This window comes from Eucyclogobius newberryi, unplaced genomic scaffold (assembly GCF_026437365.1).
Source record: "Eucyclogobius newberryi isolate DKJ021-1_F unplaced genomic scaffold, fEucNew1.0.hap1 SCAF_19, whole genome shotgun sequence".
Lineage (NCBI taxonomy): Eukaryota > Metazoa > Chordata > Actinopteri > Gobiiformes > Gobiidae > Eucyclogobius > Eucyclogobius newberryi.
Window position 1 is genome coordinate 28,307,561 of NW_027315823.1, and position 18,134 is coordinate 28,325,694.

At 42.3% G+C, this 18,134-nt stretch overlaps 1 protein-coding gene across 1 annotated transcript in view; it reads left to right on the forward strand.

Moving 5' to 3' along the window:
• Nucleotides 1–12,727, forward strand: part of LOC140365959 (transmembrane protein 198-like) — a 28,906-nt gene extending 16,179 nt beyond the window's left edge. Inside the window, exons 2-5 of the mRNA XM_072452582.1 lie at nucleotides 7,486–7,754; nucleotides 8,953–9,528; nucleotides 11,577–11,725; nucleotides 12,206–12,727. Coding sequence (XP_072308683.1) covers nucleotides 7,610–7,754; nucleotides 8,953–9,528; nucleotides 11,577–11,725; nucleotides 12,206–12,355 — 1,020 coding nt within the window. The 5' untranslated portion in view covers nucleotides 7,486–7,609 and the 3' untranslated portion in view covers nucleotides 12,356–12,727. The remainder of the gene's footprint in view (nucleotides 1–7,485; nucleotides 7,755–8,952; nucleotides 9,529–11,576; nucleotides 11,726–12,205) is intronic.
• Nucleotides 12,728–18,134: the final 5,407 nt, after the last annotated feature.

Below are 18,134 nucleotides of genomic sequence, written 5' to 3' on the forward strand. Positions count from 1 at the left end.
GATGGTATGGAGCATTTCTGAGGGCCAACCACGGCTGTAACTTCACACGTCAAGGATTCAAAGTCATTCAGGACAAATCAGAGTTATTAACAAAATCGAGACTTCTCTTGACCAGATTTTTGTAAACCAAGAACCAGGACTTGTCTAAAACCAAACCAGGACATAACTTGAACTAACAAGCAAAATGAAAGAGTGAAGATTGCAGTGTTTCCCTCTGCTTTTAGATACAACTATCCACAGACACGAGGTCACTTCCTCAGCTACTTCCTGCTGGAGTTACAGGAAGTACAGCGCTAGTTTGTGTTTCTCTGCTCAAAGAGAAAAGTGCCCGCTCCAAACAGGCCGAGGAATATGAATGATTGTATCTGAGACCCAAAAACATGTTGATATTCCATCTATGTCAGATTATCATGATATTTTCCAAACATAAATCCTTTCTTGTGTGGAATTTGCTATTTTGATTTTGTAGCTTGCATAGTTATGTTCTGGACTCAAATGCAGGTGAGAGATTTCCAGAGGAACTTAATATTCTAATGCATCGTCATGTCTGTTTTCTTTTTCAAATCCACAGCCCTAATGGCCTTTGGCTTTTTAAAGTTGGCTTTAGAAGTTCATATTTCTGTCTTTTCTTTCAAATAATCGAAACATATTTAAAATTAGAATTGAAAAAAATAGTCGCAAATGTGATTGTAATGCTTTTTCTGAAATGACTGCTTGTGCTTGGAGATGGACATTTTTAGACTGAAAAAGAGATATTTTGGGTCACACTTGTTGTCTGTCTGATGTTGTAAAGCTGCCCTCTTGTCTGCCTCTGGTCCCCTCCGGTCTGCCTCCGGGTTTATGACGCCTTCTTGTTTTGTGAGGAGGTGTTTTCTTTTTTCTAATCTGTATATTTGGATCTTTGTTGATTTTTATAGAGACCAAATGGTCAAAATAAACATGTGTCTAATGTCATTCTGTGGAACATTACAGTCGCCATGGAAACAAGGATGAATGACAAAAACATTCCCCCCGACGTCTAAAGCCTAGTCGTCTTTTGAAATTATGATTTGAAATATAGAGGTGGGAGAAAAAAGACATGTATAATGTTTCAACAGTTGTTTTGGAGAAAGTGATATTTCACTAATCTTATGGTCTATTCACATTTCTCTGTGATACTATAACCTCAATTATTTCCATTCAAAGTCAATGGAAATAATTGTCAACTAATTTAGTAATCGACTAATCATTGATAGGGCTAAAGATATTTCAAAAGAATCCATGAGCTGAGAAAAGACACGTTTTATGTCTCAAATTGAGCCCCAATTACATTTCAGTGATGTGGACAATGTGTAGATTCAGTGTATTTGATGAAGACACACTTTTGTCCATAAAGGTGCTCCACACTTTATCTTCATCTGGATCAAATTTAATAAGAATCTTCATCATCGTGGGACTTTTGCTCCACAAACTTGTCATATTAATCTTATGGCTTGAAGTTCTTTTAAACTGACAACAATCACGCCTTTGGAGTTGAATAATGGCACCACTTTGTGAGGCCTTTGTGCACATATAATTTCACATTTATTTATTCATGCAGAGAAGACGTTAAACTTTGTGTTACAGAGACATGAACCGTAAACCAGTTCAACAAATCTACAAATCAGCTCAACTTTAAACTATAGCGCACGATCTCATAAACACAAACTATTGAGAGGTTAATTGTTGTCTTTGTTTCCCTTTCGAAACGCTTAAACAATCTTTGAGTACCGCTGTTGTCCAGATGTGTGAGATGCTTGAGACGCTCAGCTGTGAGACTGGTACATTTTACATTCCTGAAAAAGTCCACGCCGAGCCAAAACCACAAGCTCGCCTTGCGCTGCACATGTTCAGCTGCCCCGAGCCGTCACGTCCAAGGAGGAGCGCCCGGGCCTGGACCACACATGCCCAGGCGCGGGCTGAGGCATGTGGGGAGCCCTGCCCCGGTCCGCAGCAGCTGAGCGCTCACTGTTTGTTCAGGGCGAGACGCAGCGTTTGGGACTGCCACGAGCCACAGGGCGGAGCCGCGCCAAGACGACAGGGTCTTGAGGGTCAAGAGGAGGAGCACTTTAAGGATTTTTATCATGTTGATTTTTGAGGAGCTGCTCTAAAAGTGAAAGTACCATATTTTCAAGACTATAAGTCGCACCTTTTTTCATATTTTGGGCCGGGGTGCGACTTATATTTATATACTTATATACTTATACTTACACTCCGGAGCGACTTATATGTGATATTATTTGTTATTTTCACACTTGCAACCGTATTTCATACTCCAGTGCAACTTATATATGTTTTTTTCTTCTCTATTATGCATTTTTTGGCTGGTGCAACTTATACTCCGGTGCGACTTGTCGTCTGGAAAATACAGTACACAGATTTTGAGAACTGTTAAAGCTTTAAATGTGATTTTGATAAAGAATTGTGTTGGTCTTTGGTCAACAGTTGCAATTCAAATCAATTTCGTAAGCTTTCTTGTGAATTTTATGTCTATATTTTAGTTTGCTCAAAGCCGGGACCTGAACTCTTTATTCTTTATGCAGAAAGTCCCCATGAATGTGCAAGTGCTTCAAATAACCTTCATTTTAACCCTCATTTTTGCCGTATTAAACATGTTTGTAAGTTGCTGTGATGGGTAAACGCGTACTTTCGGGGCATTTGAAGTGTCCGCCGTCGCCCGACTGCTTCAACATAGATTGGGCCTTATTATGGATATTTAAAATTGTCACATCGGTATCAGCAAACACGGCAAATAAATGTCGGATATTGGCTCATAACATCCCATCTCGGACCATCTCTGTGTAAAGGTGGGGTACAAGGATGTAGCGCTCCAGATATCAGGTGTCCCTTGTTCATAAAAGCTGAATAATGTGTAATTTTTTGTGACATTTAAGTCCAGTGTCTCTTAAACAAAGACATGGATAGTTTTTTCGAGCTCTTTCTGAGGCGGCGGTGCAGTCGGGAGTTACAGTGGTCCTGCGGTGTTAATTATGCTCCTCTCAGTCTCTCCGCTGAAGGCTATGTGCTCCGCTCTCTTAACTCTCCCTCTTTCTCTTTCTCTTTCTCAAACCAAACTCTTCGCTCGTCTCCCTGGAGCTCGCTGCTGTCCCGATGCCATCTCTGGTCCCCTCCCCGTGTCGCTAAAGGCCAACGCTCGGGCCCCATTGTCTTTGTCCCCAATCTACCCGCTCTGTTTTCCCACGCCGAGAGCGAGGCGAACTGGGAAATTAATTAACGATTGCAACATTTAGAGACTGTGAGCTCAGTTAAAGGTGCATTCTGTAACTTTCCCCAGCCATAGCTCTGTCAAACTGCTTTTTTTAACTTGATGAGTTTTTGCTGCATTGCTGTGGTCGCCCTTGCCTCTCCGCAGATCTGACTTACACCATGGCCTGTTTGTCAATTTAATTCTTTTGTTCCATTGGTCAGCCTTAGATGACAGGTGGATTAGCCAATGGTCTGTTTGTATGTAAAATAAAAAGAGTTTTAAGTTAAAAAGAAAGGGTATAACACAGATGACCGAGAACCCTGACAGACTTTAGCAGAATCAATGGTCGAAGGACTGAACTATTGATCTGAGGTCAGAGAAGAACAGATGACGGCTTTGAGCTTGACCTGCGTTGTCATGTGATCAAGTGGTCATGTGATCATCTGGTAAAAACTGTAGCTCCTCTGGACGAACAGAACCTTCCAGCTCATTGTTTCTAGATGAAGTCAATGGAAAAGGTGGAACAGATGACTCACGGTTCAGCTCTGCTCCTTCAGCTGCTCCAAGCCCAAAATGATCACTAAAGATATTTATACAATTTGAATGGCTTGAACCTTTTGAACCCACTTTGAACATTTGAACCCACAGATGTGTGTCGAGCCGAGCCTTTTACTGGACATTAGAGCTGTAACATTATTCTTTTGTTATTTTCTGTCCACAAATTCTTCCATTTAAAGATGCTTTGTGTAACTTTTGTGCTTGTCTCCATGGAGATGTTATAGCTTAACTGGAATCCATGAAAATGTTATGCTATAGTTTTTCAGTGTTTCATAAATCATCTCTATCTGCCTGGAGAATGTTCCACAGTGTGGTTTTAACTTTCTATTTCCATAGAATCGTGCCAGTGCCACCTCCAGAAAGTCACATAGTATGGCTTTAAAGTATTCACAGAAGCCCAGGTCCCTTTCTGATTTGACTTTTGGACCTGACTTCACATTTCCACTTATTGTAACATTTTCTCTGAATTGGTGATATTTATTCAGTACGATGATACTTGAGCTGTAGAGGGTCAAAAAAGGAACTCATTATAGATACAAACTAAACACTAAAGTCCCTCATCCTGTTCTTAATGTATTGCAGCTCATATTATTAATTAATAATGTGTTTGGATTCATTTTACGCACACTTTTGAGCACTTTTTCCCCATTTAAAAGACATTTTAATCTGTTGATTGGCCTAATTTCTCATCGTTCTGAAACTCACAGATTTACTGCCAATTGTGATCGAGCCGTTTCTTCGTAATTTCACTTTTGTGCCAGGATTTTAATACAAGTTTTTTGAGTTTGAAAAGACAAATGTTTTTACTGCAAAAATGCGCGAGTGTGCCGAGCGTAACGTGATCCGAGACCGCGATGATGAGGTCACCAAGGAGTCCTGCCAAAGCGTCCCAAACAGACCCACCCGTCGGCCCAGCACCAAAGCGGCCCAGAAGAAGGCCTCCTGTGTTTCTGTAGGTGTGGTCCACGAGACACCGCCCAATACGGAGGCGGGGCTCGAATTGATTTGACCTTTAACTTCAAAATGCTGATGTTTTTATCTGGTTTATCGTAGTATATTTGATCTTTTTATAATCTATTTACAGCCTAAATAATGGCATTTTTTTGTCGCGCTGAAACATTTAGATAAACTTGCGTCCCACTGTGAGCGCGCTTGCATCTCCACAGAACTTACTCGTACCTGCTTGTTTCCATGGAGTGTTCAGAAGTATTGTTGTAACTTTTCCCCTTTTGACGTGATCATTTCATTTAGATTAAAGCAAATATTAATATATTAGTCAAACTCTGTCAAAATATAGTTTTTTCATATTTCAATGTCAGTATGTCAGTATTTCAGTAAACATATCAGTTTTTCCAAAAAATATAGGACATTTAATCATGACTCAGGTGTGGTAATTATGCTTATACTTCCTAAATATGAGGTTTCGTTGTATTTAACGGTGATGTACCTCATTTTTACTATCTCAAAAGTGTGAAAAACTTACTTATGGTACAATATGTATCTGCACTGTGGCAAAACAATGTGGTACAGCCCCTTTTTAAATGCAGTCTAACAATCTAAACACTTAGTCAAACACAACATGATGCAGTATTTCTGGTTCGCCTGGTTTCTGCGCTCCAGGTGGTGTTTTGAACGTATGAATAATGAATAAAGACGTTCACACCAGACAAAGCCCATCTGGATCAGCGTCGGGACATAATACTCCTGCTGCCCTCCCGCAGTCTCCTCGAGCCTCTGTGACAGCTGCAGTCGGGATTAATATGATGGACATATGGAGCAAAACTTCAGGGTTAATCCTCAGTGTCGAGTCGGAAAAGGAACACGCTTCACTTTTTAAATGTCCTCAACTCTGATCAATTATTTCTTCATTAGCGATGTCGTGGCAGTGTTTGTTCATCCAAAACGTGACGCTCCGGAGCTGTGTTGTGTTTCATTCCTGCATGTGTGTGGTTTCCTTCATGCTTCTTTCGGCAGATGGTTCGACTTTGTGATGTCATCAGGTGGTAAATAATCCAGGAAGTGCTTCTCTGGTAATAAAGTCTGAAGTAGAAGCGGTCTAAATCAAGTCTAAAGAAAAAAGTCTAAAGAAAAATGTCTAGCGGTAATGTAACACTTGGATACCAGAGAAGAAGAAGAAGAAGACCACACTTTTATTTATTTATGTATTTATTTATTGGTTTATTTGACTAGTGACAGATACAGCTCTGACATGTGCATCGGGGCTTATATCATAAACACCATAGAAGGATCATTTGTATAATTTCAGTATTACAGTGTACTTTATTGGTGTTGAAACTTGGAACACTCAGATATATTAATGCCAAGGCTTCAGAAACGAGCAGTTCAAAGTGTAAAGGACACATAAGATGAGACCTGACACAAATGTCACAAGACGAGATTTTAATATAATTTGCGTTCATTCATTTTCAGCAAATATGCTTTTAATGTGAGTAAGTTTTACGTGATCTGTCAGAATTAGGACATTAATGAACTTATCTACCAGTATGTTGCATCTATTCAGTTACATTTGTTTTTAGCGCTGCATCAACATCTTCATTGAGACACGTGGAGCCTTCACCAGAAAAGTGACGTATTATTAGTTTATATTTATCATATCAGTCAAGGGACAGTTTGGGGAGAAAAGTGCAAAATAAATATAGGAAGTTGAATTCTAAGATGAATTCCCCCGTTTACGTCTTCAGCGCAGAAAATACCATCTAAAATGCAGGGAGAATTTACAATTTTATTTGACAGTTTAAACCGCCATTTATTTATTTTTTCAAACTTGATTTATTGGTTTTAGCATAAGAAGTCTGCAATGACAATTGTTTGTGTAGTATATAAATTGTAGACTTTTTAAAAAACTCAAAACTAAATTTAAATTACCCCTCCCACCCACCCGAGGCTCAGAGAAAAGAGAGACAAAAATAAACAAATAAAGAAAAATTCAATAAATTATTTATAATAATCATCATAATCATCATAATAATAAAATAAAAAAGATAAAAATAAGACAAAATACAATCCAAGTCTTTGTACTTGTCATATACAAAAAAACAAAAAAATCAATAATTTTAACGTCAAAAGAGAGTGTTTTTACAAAATCAACAAATGGATTCCAGGTCACAGAAGATGTCTGTCGTGATTGTAATACCTGTAGTTTTATTTTGAGAGTGTCTGCAGAGCCGCGGCGCGAGGCCGAAAAAGCCATGTTATTTTTGTGCCGGAAAACTGCGCCGCTATTTGACCGCGTTTTAGCGTCGTTTTAGACCGTTAAGGTTAGGGTTAAGGTTAGGGTTAGCCATGAGGCTATAACGGGCTATAAGGGAAATGCCGCAAACTGAAACTGCGCGGCCATTTGACCGCGCCGCGGCCTTTTATTTTATACGTTTTTGAACCGTCATTTAAAAAAATAAAGACGTTCTCATTCATACGCATTAGTCTAATCATAACCATTGTTCATTAGACCCTTTTTTGGCCCTTGTTTACAGTATGGTTGCTAAGTAACTGTCCCTGTTATTACCTCTACCTTTATGTCCAACCAGGAAGTAACATTATAAACGTCACTGAAACTGTCAGACTGGGATAAAACTGGCCAAATGTTGAGTAAATTTTTGTACGTTTAAGTGAAATGTGTCTAATCTGTCACTTATTACAGTTCTTTAGGCGACTGACTTCTTCTTCTCTCTATCTTCTTGCAGTTGTTGGTGGCCCAGATGGACCTGAGATAACGGCAGTGGTCCCCCCGCCTCCTCCCGCTCGTTCGCCCCGCCCTTCGCCCCACCCCCCTCTCTCGGCCCGTCTGCGCCTCGTCCCACCGGCAGAATGGCTGACCTGGGCGGCTCCGGCTCAGAGGGTTTGGGGGCACCGACGGTGGACTGCAGCCTGGAGATCGAGAGGAAGTACGACATCATTCCGGCCGTCATCTGCTCCATGTGCTGCCTGTTTGGGATCATCTACTGCTTCTTTGGTGAGGACAAACACGTTCAGACCTTTGCTTTAGGATGTGCATTTCAGATCATGCACACAGCCCACTCTTCAGCGACAGATATGGATTTTTTCACCCGATAAGAATTTGTTTTGCGCTTGTTAAGTTGTACACTGCAAGTTCAAAAAGCAAATACAGTAGGTCCTCTCCTCCTGCTGGAGAATTGCTCTTTCAGCTGCAACCCGGTATTTAAACCAGACTGATTCTCATTTCCGAAACAACTGTGTGGAAAGACGAATCCCGTGGTCATGGATGAGATGCCGGTGTGTTTGAGAAGGGTCAAATCATTGGCATCGAGCAGAGAAAACATGTGAGGAGAAGCAGAAGCAAATCTACTGCAGAGCTGAACTAGGGATGTCCAGATTATTGGGTTAACCCCTTGTGCATGTTTTAGGTGAGTGGTTCTCAAGCCTTTCACACCAAGCACCGTAAAGCACCTAACGACAATGAAACGGAACTCTATGAAAGACAAAACAAAAAGACAAAAACAGCCAAGAAAAAAAGTTATTTACATTGAGGTCTATTTTTGGGTCGTACATTGAACAAAAAATACTTAATTTTGCTTCTAAAACTCAGGATTATTATTTTTTGATTATATTGTGACCTGAATAATCACGATTATCAATTAATTCTCTTACTCTAGGTACTCAAAGATCTAAGGCCTGGTGGTCAAAGATCATCCACTGCTCTGGACGAGATGCAGCACTGAAGGATCAGTCAAATGCAGAGGACATAATAATATACTTTTCAGAGCGTCTGTCGAGGTCGAAACTGCAGGGTTAGAAGGTAGACCTATGTGTTAATTGCGACCCTTCAAATTGTGATTAATGCTGCAGGCTCGACTCAGACCTTGACCTCATGACGTCGCTCGATGACGTAACACATGGAAACAGAGGAAACATAAACTTCGCTGAGTTTAGTTTAAGTTCCAGCAGGAGTGAAAACATCTGGAGCTCTGCAGGAGAACGATCTCACGGTTTACCGACGTCTCATTGGTCAAACAGACGCGGAAGTGAAATGCAAAGAGAATAAATGTATCTAAAGATCCAATGAACTTGTTTATTGTGCTGATGTTTAGTGGGTCACAAATGGACAGGGAGAATCAGAGTCTCGCGGTTAATTCAAGTGTAGTCGTTATAAAGTGGTGACTTCATCTCCTTTTGTGGACTTCTCTCCTCAGGTTACCGCTGTTTCAAAGCCGTCATGTTCCTGTCCGGCCTCATGTTCGGCTCCGTCATCATCTTCTTGCTCTGTCATAAGGAGCACATCCTGGACACTCAGCTGAGCGTGGAGGCCAGCGCGGGCATCGGCCTGGGCATCGGCCTGCTCTGTGGCCTGGTCACTATGATGGTCCGCAGCGTGGGGCTCTTCATGACTGGGCTCCTGCTCGGCCTGCTGCTCGCCCTCGCCGCCCTGCTGGTCACAGAGCAGTTCTACACACCCACCACCGTCTGGGTCCCTCTGGGGACGCTGTTGGGCACTGGCATGCTGTTCGCGGTCCTCACGCTCCAGTGGCAGAAGATGTTCACCATGTTGTCCACGGCCGTGTTCGGAGCGGCCATCATGACCATCTGTGCAGATTACTTTGTGGAGATGCTGGTTTTGGGGATGTACGTTTACGAGTGTCTGCGACTGTCGCCGCGCTTGACGCTGTGCTGGTACAGCTGGGTGATCCTCGGCATGTGGCCCGCCCTCAGCGTCATCGGAGCCCTGGTGCAGTGGAAGCTCACAGACGACAGCTTCTCCCACACTGAAGGTCAGGAAAACACATCACACAAGAAACGCCAAAAATATCTAAATACTTGAAGTCCTGTGTAACTTTTCTGATGGAAAGTCTGCCAGCTTTTTGTGTCCATGGAAACAAACAGATGACACGATCAAAGTTAGAGATTTGATCAAAGTCAGTCAAAGTTTTTTAAAGAACAGGAAATGATGCACCAAAAACACAATACATAAATAAAAACAAATAAAACACAAATGAAGCCTGCGTAAATTCAGCCTGGAAGACCTAACTCCATCCATCTACATCAAGGCCTCCATGGAAGGACCCCTCTCCCCAGCGCCATCATCGCACTCAAGCGGGCGCCCGCCTGTCCGTCTGTGAGAGTCAGATCCCTCCTTCACCATGGACTCTTCCAGGTTTCTGCGCTTATCCCAAAGAGGTTATGCAGTTTTTCCTGGCCAAAGAAGGAGGGTGAAAGGTCAGGGGGCGTCTGTACCATGACCCTCGCACCTGCTCCTCATCCCCAATCAACGCTCTCAAGTGACTCCTCCCCTGCTCCCAATCAGCACCAGGCGGTCACATTTAAGCCCTCAGGCAGATGGCTCGGCCGCTCAAACCGTACTGCGACCCACCACATCCCCAGCTCCTCCTCTGCATTCCCCTCATCCTCTACCTTCTCTTAACATCTACCACCACCAGTCTCCAGGCTCCGGGGGGAGACATCTAATACAAATAGATCATGGAGTGCCCATGATTGCAACGTCTTCTGCCGGGGTCTGAGCGCCAAATAACTCTCGAATAAAGCTTGCTCAACAGTCCATTCTCGTGGTCTCTTTGTCTCTCCAGGGTGAAATGATGGTTACAAAATGTACTATAAAAGAGAAGAGTGCAGATAAGATCCTTCAATCATGAGCACAGCTAAACAGAACAGTTTGGAGCTTAGATTTAAACATTGTCGGAGATGAACCTGCCTCACATCTTTCAGAAAACTGAATCACAGATTCCCCATGTTTAGTCCTGACTCTGGCACCAGCAGGAGGCCGGTCCATGTTTAGTCCTGACTCTGGCACCAGCAGGAGGCCGGTCCATGTTTAGTCCTGACTCTGGCACCAGCAGGAGGCCGGTCCATGTTTAGTCCTAACTCTGGCACCAGCAGGAGGCCGGTCCATGTTTAGTCCTGACTCTGGCACCAGCAGGAGGCCGGTCCATGTTTAGTCCTGACTCTGGCACCAGCAGGAGGCCGGTCCATGTTTAGTCCTGGCTCTGGCACCAGCAGGAGGCAGGTCCATGTTTAGTCCTGACTCTGGCACCAGCAGGAGGCCGGTCCATGTTTAGTCCTGACTCTGGCACCAGCAGGAGGCCGGTCCATGTTTAGTCCTGACTCTGGCACCAGCAGGAGGCCGGTCCATGTTTATTCCTGACTCTGGCACCAGCAGGAGGCCGGTCCATGTTTAGTCCTGACTCTGGCACCAGCAGGAGGCCGGTCCATGTTTAGTCCTGACTCTGGGCACCAGCAGGAGGCCGGTCCATGTTTAGTCCTGACTCTGGCACCAGCAGGAGGCCGGTCCATGTTTAGTCCTGACTCTGGCACCAGCAGGAGGCCGGTCCATGTTTAGTCCTGACTCTGACACCAGCAGGAGGCCGGTCCATGTTTAGTCCTGGCTCTGGCACCAGCAGGAGGCAGGTCCATGTTTTGTCCTGACTCTGGCACCAGCAGGAGGCCGGTCCCTGAGGTCCTCAGAGTCCGAGCTGGTTCATATGGCACTAACATATCCAAGATGTACTTTGGTGCTAGGCCATGGAGAGACTTGTACACAAGCAGAGCTGCTTTAAAGTCTCTTCTCTGAGCCACAGGAGCCAGTGCAGAGACCTGAGAACAGGACTAATGTGATCATACTTCCTGGTTCTAGTCAGGACCCGAGCAGCAGCGTTCTGGATGTACTGCAGCTGTTTTACAGCTCGTTTGGAGAGGCCAGTGAGCAGCAGTCTTATGTACCGAATCTAGGTGTTTAAGTTATGTGCTCTTTTAAAAAAATATCTTATTCTGATGTTCCTCTTATGTATAAAACTTGTCTACACAGTGGTGCTGAGCCGGCGACAGAAGCGTGTGCAGCTCATGAGGATTCGAGAGAATGATGCAAAGAAGCAGCAGCAGACGGCGGGGCAGGAGGGCACGTACCGCCGCAAAGCCACTCCTGTCAAACGCTACGCAGGAGACCTCCTCGCTCCGGTCAGTACAGAACATCAGCTCCTCTACACTGGTAAAGAGAGAGAGAGCTACTGTTGAGCAGGTTCTCAAACTGTGGAGCAGGCAGAACTCTGGTGTGTTCTTGTGTAGTAACGAGTTTAGACATGGTACAAAGATCTTCTGAATCAGTTCTGAATATCACCCATGCCAAATACTGTCACCAAATACTCAAGTTACTACAGGGCACTGCTCTACATAATAATAAAGAATTAAATATTTTGATTGCAGTGTTTGTCTTCATACACAGGCCTGTCTCACTACAAAGGGTTCAAACAAAGCACCATGAAATATGAGCCTATCAGAGCCCGTGTGCAAAAGAGTGTAATCATCGGCCCGTTTCATCAAGCCGTCTCTAATTAAAATGTGACATGTTTAGGACTAACCCCGTGTGGAGACGCACTGCATTAGAGAATGAGTCTGCCGAAGCTGCATAGATGTTTAAATGTGATGTTTGTCCTCCAGAGTTACCTGCAGAGTCTGCGGGACAGGCAGATGGGCACAGGCACGTCTCTGAGCAGCATGGGCACCTCCAACCACACCATGATCGACCTGGACTTTGACTCCGGCTCCACGGCTCCGCTCACCGCCACGACCCCGGTGGTCAGAGTGTGAACTGCGCCGACCACACAGACCTGCGCTAATGTCAACACTAACTGTAGGATCCCGTTGTCCATCGACTTGAAATAGAAGAACTTTGCCTTTTTCGATGGAAGACTGGAGAGTGAATTTTGTGTTGAGAAACGTTGAATAACCACTGATAAAAGGACGCTCAAAGCTCTATGGGACTGGATATGCTACTGCCCCTAGTGGTCAGGCTCCACAACGCACAACTGTTTCAAGAATGACTTTGTAATCCAAGAGAATGGCTTTCCTCCATTTTGACTTTGTACGGGAACAAACTTGAGTTGCAGAGGACCATGCACTTGTCGTTTAAACCACTATATCGTGTTTTTCTTAACAAACTCTTTCCATGTTTCGGAGTAAACACTAGAGATCGTATCAAGAGTTTTATCCCCGAAAATCGAAGGAATGCTATATAAACGCACAACTAGATACTTACCAATACTAAAATTGGCATTGAAACAAGACACTTATTTTATTTGATGTGTCATGGCCGAAATAAATGACACAAATAAGACATTAAAGAAATAAGTTTAACCTTTACTGAATAGTTTTTCAGTTTGATGTTGAACTACTAGTATGACAAAGTACAAATTATATAGTCTTAAACTACATTTTAGAGTTTCATAATCACCACGTTTTCCTTTCCATTTAGTATCGGCTAATATTGATCTTAATTCTCCAGAACAAGATGATATTATATTAAAGGCGGTCAAATTGCCGCGCAGTTTAAGGGACCGCGGCATTTCCCTCATACCCCGTTATAGCCTCATGGCTAACCTTAACCTTAACCTTAACCTTAACCCTAACCCTAACCCTAACCCTAACCCTAACCTTAACCTTAACCCTAACCCTAACCCTAACACGGCGCTAAAACGCGGTCAAAAAGCGGCGCAGCTTCAGGAGCCGCGGCGCGCGGCCGGCACAAAAATAACATGGCTTTTTCGGCCGCGCACCGCGGCTCTGCAGACACTCCCAATATTAAAATTGCCAGTTTCCTAAAGAACACAGAGAATACTTCAATTTGAACACTTTAGTGCAAAGAGGGCACTTCATATTGTAGCTTTTATTTCAACGTTGCAACACTTTTTAGACACTTTGTAGGAATAAGCGTGTTGCATTAGTGCTTTATTGTTAAACGTAGGGAAGAAAGAGGCAAAACCAGCAAAAGGACGTCACACTTTTCTTCTTTTAAAGGTGAAATTCGAGGCAAAGCAACCAGAACTGACCCTCCGCCAGAAAAGTGACGTAATGCACTTTTAAAACCGTTCACGCTTTTCAAATAGATGAAGAACAGTCCCGTCGTCTTCTTCTGTATCGGACATAAAATGTACAGTTTGCTATGGAAGGAACAACAAAAACTATAGCCAAGCTTCTCATGTTTCACACAACCTCAAGGTCCTCCGTTTCTTGTTAATTATGTGTGTTAATTCAATACACAACATTTGAGCCTGATTTGTAATTGTAATTTTTTTTCATGATATTGAGTTCGTCTTGAAACTGTTTGATTTAATGTTATTGGATGTCTTATTGGTTTGCGTGTGCGCTTGTCTTTCAGATACATGTGCGACTTTTACAAAAAAAAATACACAAATAGTGACAAAAGTGACGCTAGTTGACGACTCACAGCGCAATAATATGTTTTTGTTTTGTAACAGTAACAGTTGCAGTAGTGCGAGTGTTTAAATACATTTTAATTTATATGTTGAGCAATACAAGGTAGTGACGCATGTTGGTTTTTTTGAAGATTGTTTCATTATTGTTGTTGATTTTGTTTTTAATTTACAGGGGCAATGGACTTGTTGCCCGACTTTGTACATATTGTGGATAGAAATTTATAAAAAAAATAAAAACAATACAAAAAATGACGCGAGTTTCTGGGATTGCTAAAGGGTAATGTAAACTTGTGGGTTGGGACAAACTATTCATGGCGTAGAACCTTATTTGAAGCCTACATATTGAATTATTTTTACTCAAATACGTGAAATGGAAACTGCAGTGAAATATAAGTACCGGTATGTGTAATTTAAACGTAGAAATGGGCACAAGAGTCCAAAGCTTGCGATGATAAAGCCGATCCTTTGGTCCTGCACTGAGCCCTTTTCACACAACAATTTTAATGGTGATATTCTAATGTAATAAAGTCAAATCTCCTTTTCCCCCAAAAACATGTCAGACAAACTATAACACTGACTCACAGACTGAACAGACAGTAACATGCATATAATCAATACCGCATATATAATTATTGTTTATCATCACTGTATAATCGGGGCGTTCAATGGCTGGATTACTCTCCCCGCATCATTTCTGCCCTTTTTCTTTGGTCACATGTCCAAGGTGCATTCAAATAAGAGCTCTTCTAAAACAGTTTTATTCAACTCGACACAAACGTACAAAAAAACGTCACTGATATTCAGACAGCGGGGAGTAAACAACAACAACAGCTAGTGCTTCGTATAGACAGATATGTTCATTCTTAATTCAAACGTTTAAAATGCTCTATGTGAGTTTTAATGCCACTTTATGGAACATTCTGGTCCAAATAACAGAAGAAACGTGCACCGAGCTCCTTTAAAACCTTTGCTAACTCACCACAGCAGTGAAGTCATGGGTGGGATTTCCTCCTTGTTTCCATGGTGATATTAGAGTCGACAAACAGGGCCTGGCTCGTGTCATAATGTTAGACAGTTTTATCAGTTCAGGGTCGATTTTCGAGCAGCTCGGTTCATCATAACCACGGAAAGCGTCGCCGTAGGAACGTCTGGTGGATTTTAATGTCATTGTCATGGTGCATTGCTGTTGATTGTGTTTAGGATCTGTCCGTTTATTCAGTATAAGAGGAGTAAAAATGTCTCTTATTTGAGTTATAGCCACGCTCATACAATTGAGTCCTTGTTTTGCCCCCCACAGAACGACTCATCAAACCAAAAAAGAAGAACCAGGAAACAACCCATCAAACACTGGGCCAAGACTTATCTAATGTCACTTTTTTATTTGACAAATAGAAATATATGAGAGCGACTTTATTTTATTGTATTCATGTTTAGAGAGTCAAAAAAAGTAGTTTCTTTTGTGTAAATTTTGCATAAACTTTGACTGAAATGAGTGTCCCTAGTGTGATGTCACTTCCTGTCATTTTCTCAAGATCTTTCAATGTTTTCTATACAAATACCGACTCGATTGGTGCAAAACTATAGTTTATATGTACAACAGGTATAAATACACACAATAAATTCCAAATTAGACAATGGTAAAAACCTGTCACACGCACTTTAAGCACTGGTTTAGTCTTGACTTTGATTAAATCCACTTGGTTCAGTTCTTTCAATAAAACAAACTATATATGTCAAAAAGAAAAACAATAAAAATAGGCTTATTATGTTCACAAAATTGTAACCCTTAATAATTCCAAAGGACGTTTGGGCATATCTTAATCTGTTCCCTTTTGTCAACCACCTGATAAAAGAGAACTATTGAGCTCCTGGGCACGATGAACATGAAGATAAAGCTGGTTTCCAGTCGAATCAGACATTCTGGGACGAGTCCGTTTGATTAAGTCTTTTATTGAGTTATTATTAGGCCCGAGCGCCACAAGCTGGCGAGAGGCCTATTAGTCTCGTAAGGCCGTGCGAAGCACGGCTGCGAAAGTGCGCACGTAGTGCGCACAAAATCGAGCGCGAAGCGCTCGCCCACTTCCAAACACTCACTAACGCACTCCTTCACTCATGCACGCCCCGTGCATACTAATTAGTAGTAGGAAAATGGAACTTTACCGTTGTAAACGGGCAAAGCCCGTGCAAAAGTGCGCACTAAACGAGCACTTTAAATTGGGATGACGACCGCAAAGCGGTCGTCATCCCCATATAAAGCACTCATTTGCCCTAAGTAGCTCACGAATACGTTCCCCATCTCTTGCATGTTCCGTGCATATAAGCATGTAATGCAAAAATTGAACATTATTACTGTATAGAGGGCCAAAAACACAAAGTGGGCGGAGCCCACTCAAAATTAACGAAAGTACCCGTCAGTGACCAGAGACCCACACCATGAGGTAGGAAAGCGCGAGCGCTTTCCGAAAATGTATAGTTTATGATATTTGGAAAATGGGAAACATTGTTTTCGCATCGGAATATTATTCTTTCTTCTTCTTCTCGGGACCAACCCCCCTATTTTTCACCCAGTGAACATTGACGAAAAGTCACAAAAATGTTCACACCTCTAAAAATCGTGCCTCTCTACATTCTGGCTATTTCCCTTTTCTAAAATAAAAAAAATTGGCGCGTCAGCGCCCCCAAATGTACCAAAAATGCATTGAGAGATGGGAACTGACCCAAAAAAAATCTGATCGTAGAATCATGAAATTTGGCGCAGAGGTAGATGGTGACAAGAGAAGTAAAAAATATTATTACGGTAACGCCGTCCGCCCAACCAAATGTCGGCCATATTGCTTCAAAAATGGCTAAACATGACTTCGGAGTTTTTCCAAACGTCGTACTTTTACGAACTCCTCCCAGGGCGTTGGCCCTAAAAAGCTGAAATTTGGTGAAAATGCTACTGAGGAGTGGGACATCAAAAGTTATCCAAATTACATTGATACCTCTCACGGTCTCTGTGCGGCAAAGCCGCAAACTGTAACAAGAATTTCAGAAATCTCCCAAATTTAACATTTCTGCCGTTTGCGCAGATAAAGTCCGAATTGCGTCAAATTAGAATCAGTTGTTAAACTCTTTGCCCTAAACCTACTTGAAGTGAAATAAATTCATTTGGCGCCACAGCGCCCCCTACAGATTTTATATGGAGGTTAAATGTTTAGTTTTGCGAAATTATATGAAATTTGACACACAACTCAATTTTGGCATCCCCATCAAAAAAGTCAATGAGACCCATGTCATAATTGTTACGGCTTTGCCGTAGCGATGATCGAAACCTCCCATGTTATTCCAATGGGGAAATCGCCAGAACATGTTTACACTTTAGACTTTCACAAACTCCTCTTAGGGCGTTAGACATATTAACCTGAAATTTGGTGAGACTCATCTTCAGGACCATCAAAAGTTATCCACATTTTTATTCAAAGAGTCACGGTGTCTGTGCGGCAAAGCCGCACATTTTGCCAAGAATTCAAAATAAAATTGCTTTTTGATGGTAAAACAAAGGGGAAAAGATGTGACAGCGTCACAGATTCAGCAGTAGGCGTAGTAAAAGGACAATTGGGGCGCGTTAGCGCCCCCTCCTCTCGCGGCGTGGCGGCGGCGTGGCGAGGGCCGATCATTGCCGCTTGCGGCTATATTTATTATTCTTATTTTTTTGATGTTGTCATATCTAAGTTTCAGTTGTATTGGCTTTAGCGTTGAAAAAGGAAATGGCAAAACTAAACAAATGCCCCAACAGCTTTACAGCTTATTTATTTATTTGAAATCTGATTTTCCTCCTGCTCTTAAATCAGAAATACAAAACAACAAAACAGACAAAGTTTCAATATTAGGAACAGTTTTGTCCGGCATTTTAGGGAATATCAGCCAGAACATTCAGTTTGGTTCTGGATTGAGCATTGGTGACATTAAAAGTAATGTAATAATGAGCAAATATATACATAACATTCACAAGTTATTCAAAACCAAAAATACATTTAACACTTTAAACAGTTCTCAACATTTGTGTGAAACTTTTCTTTTACTAGTAATGGGCCTCGATACCACGGGTTTGGACTCAATCCAATACCAAGTACTACATGATCCACATACCAATGAGTTTTGTATTAGAACGC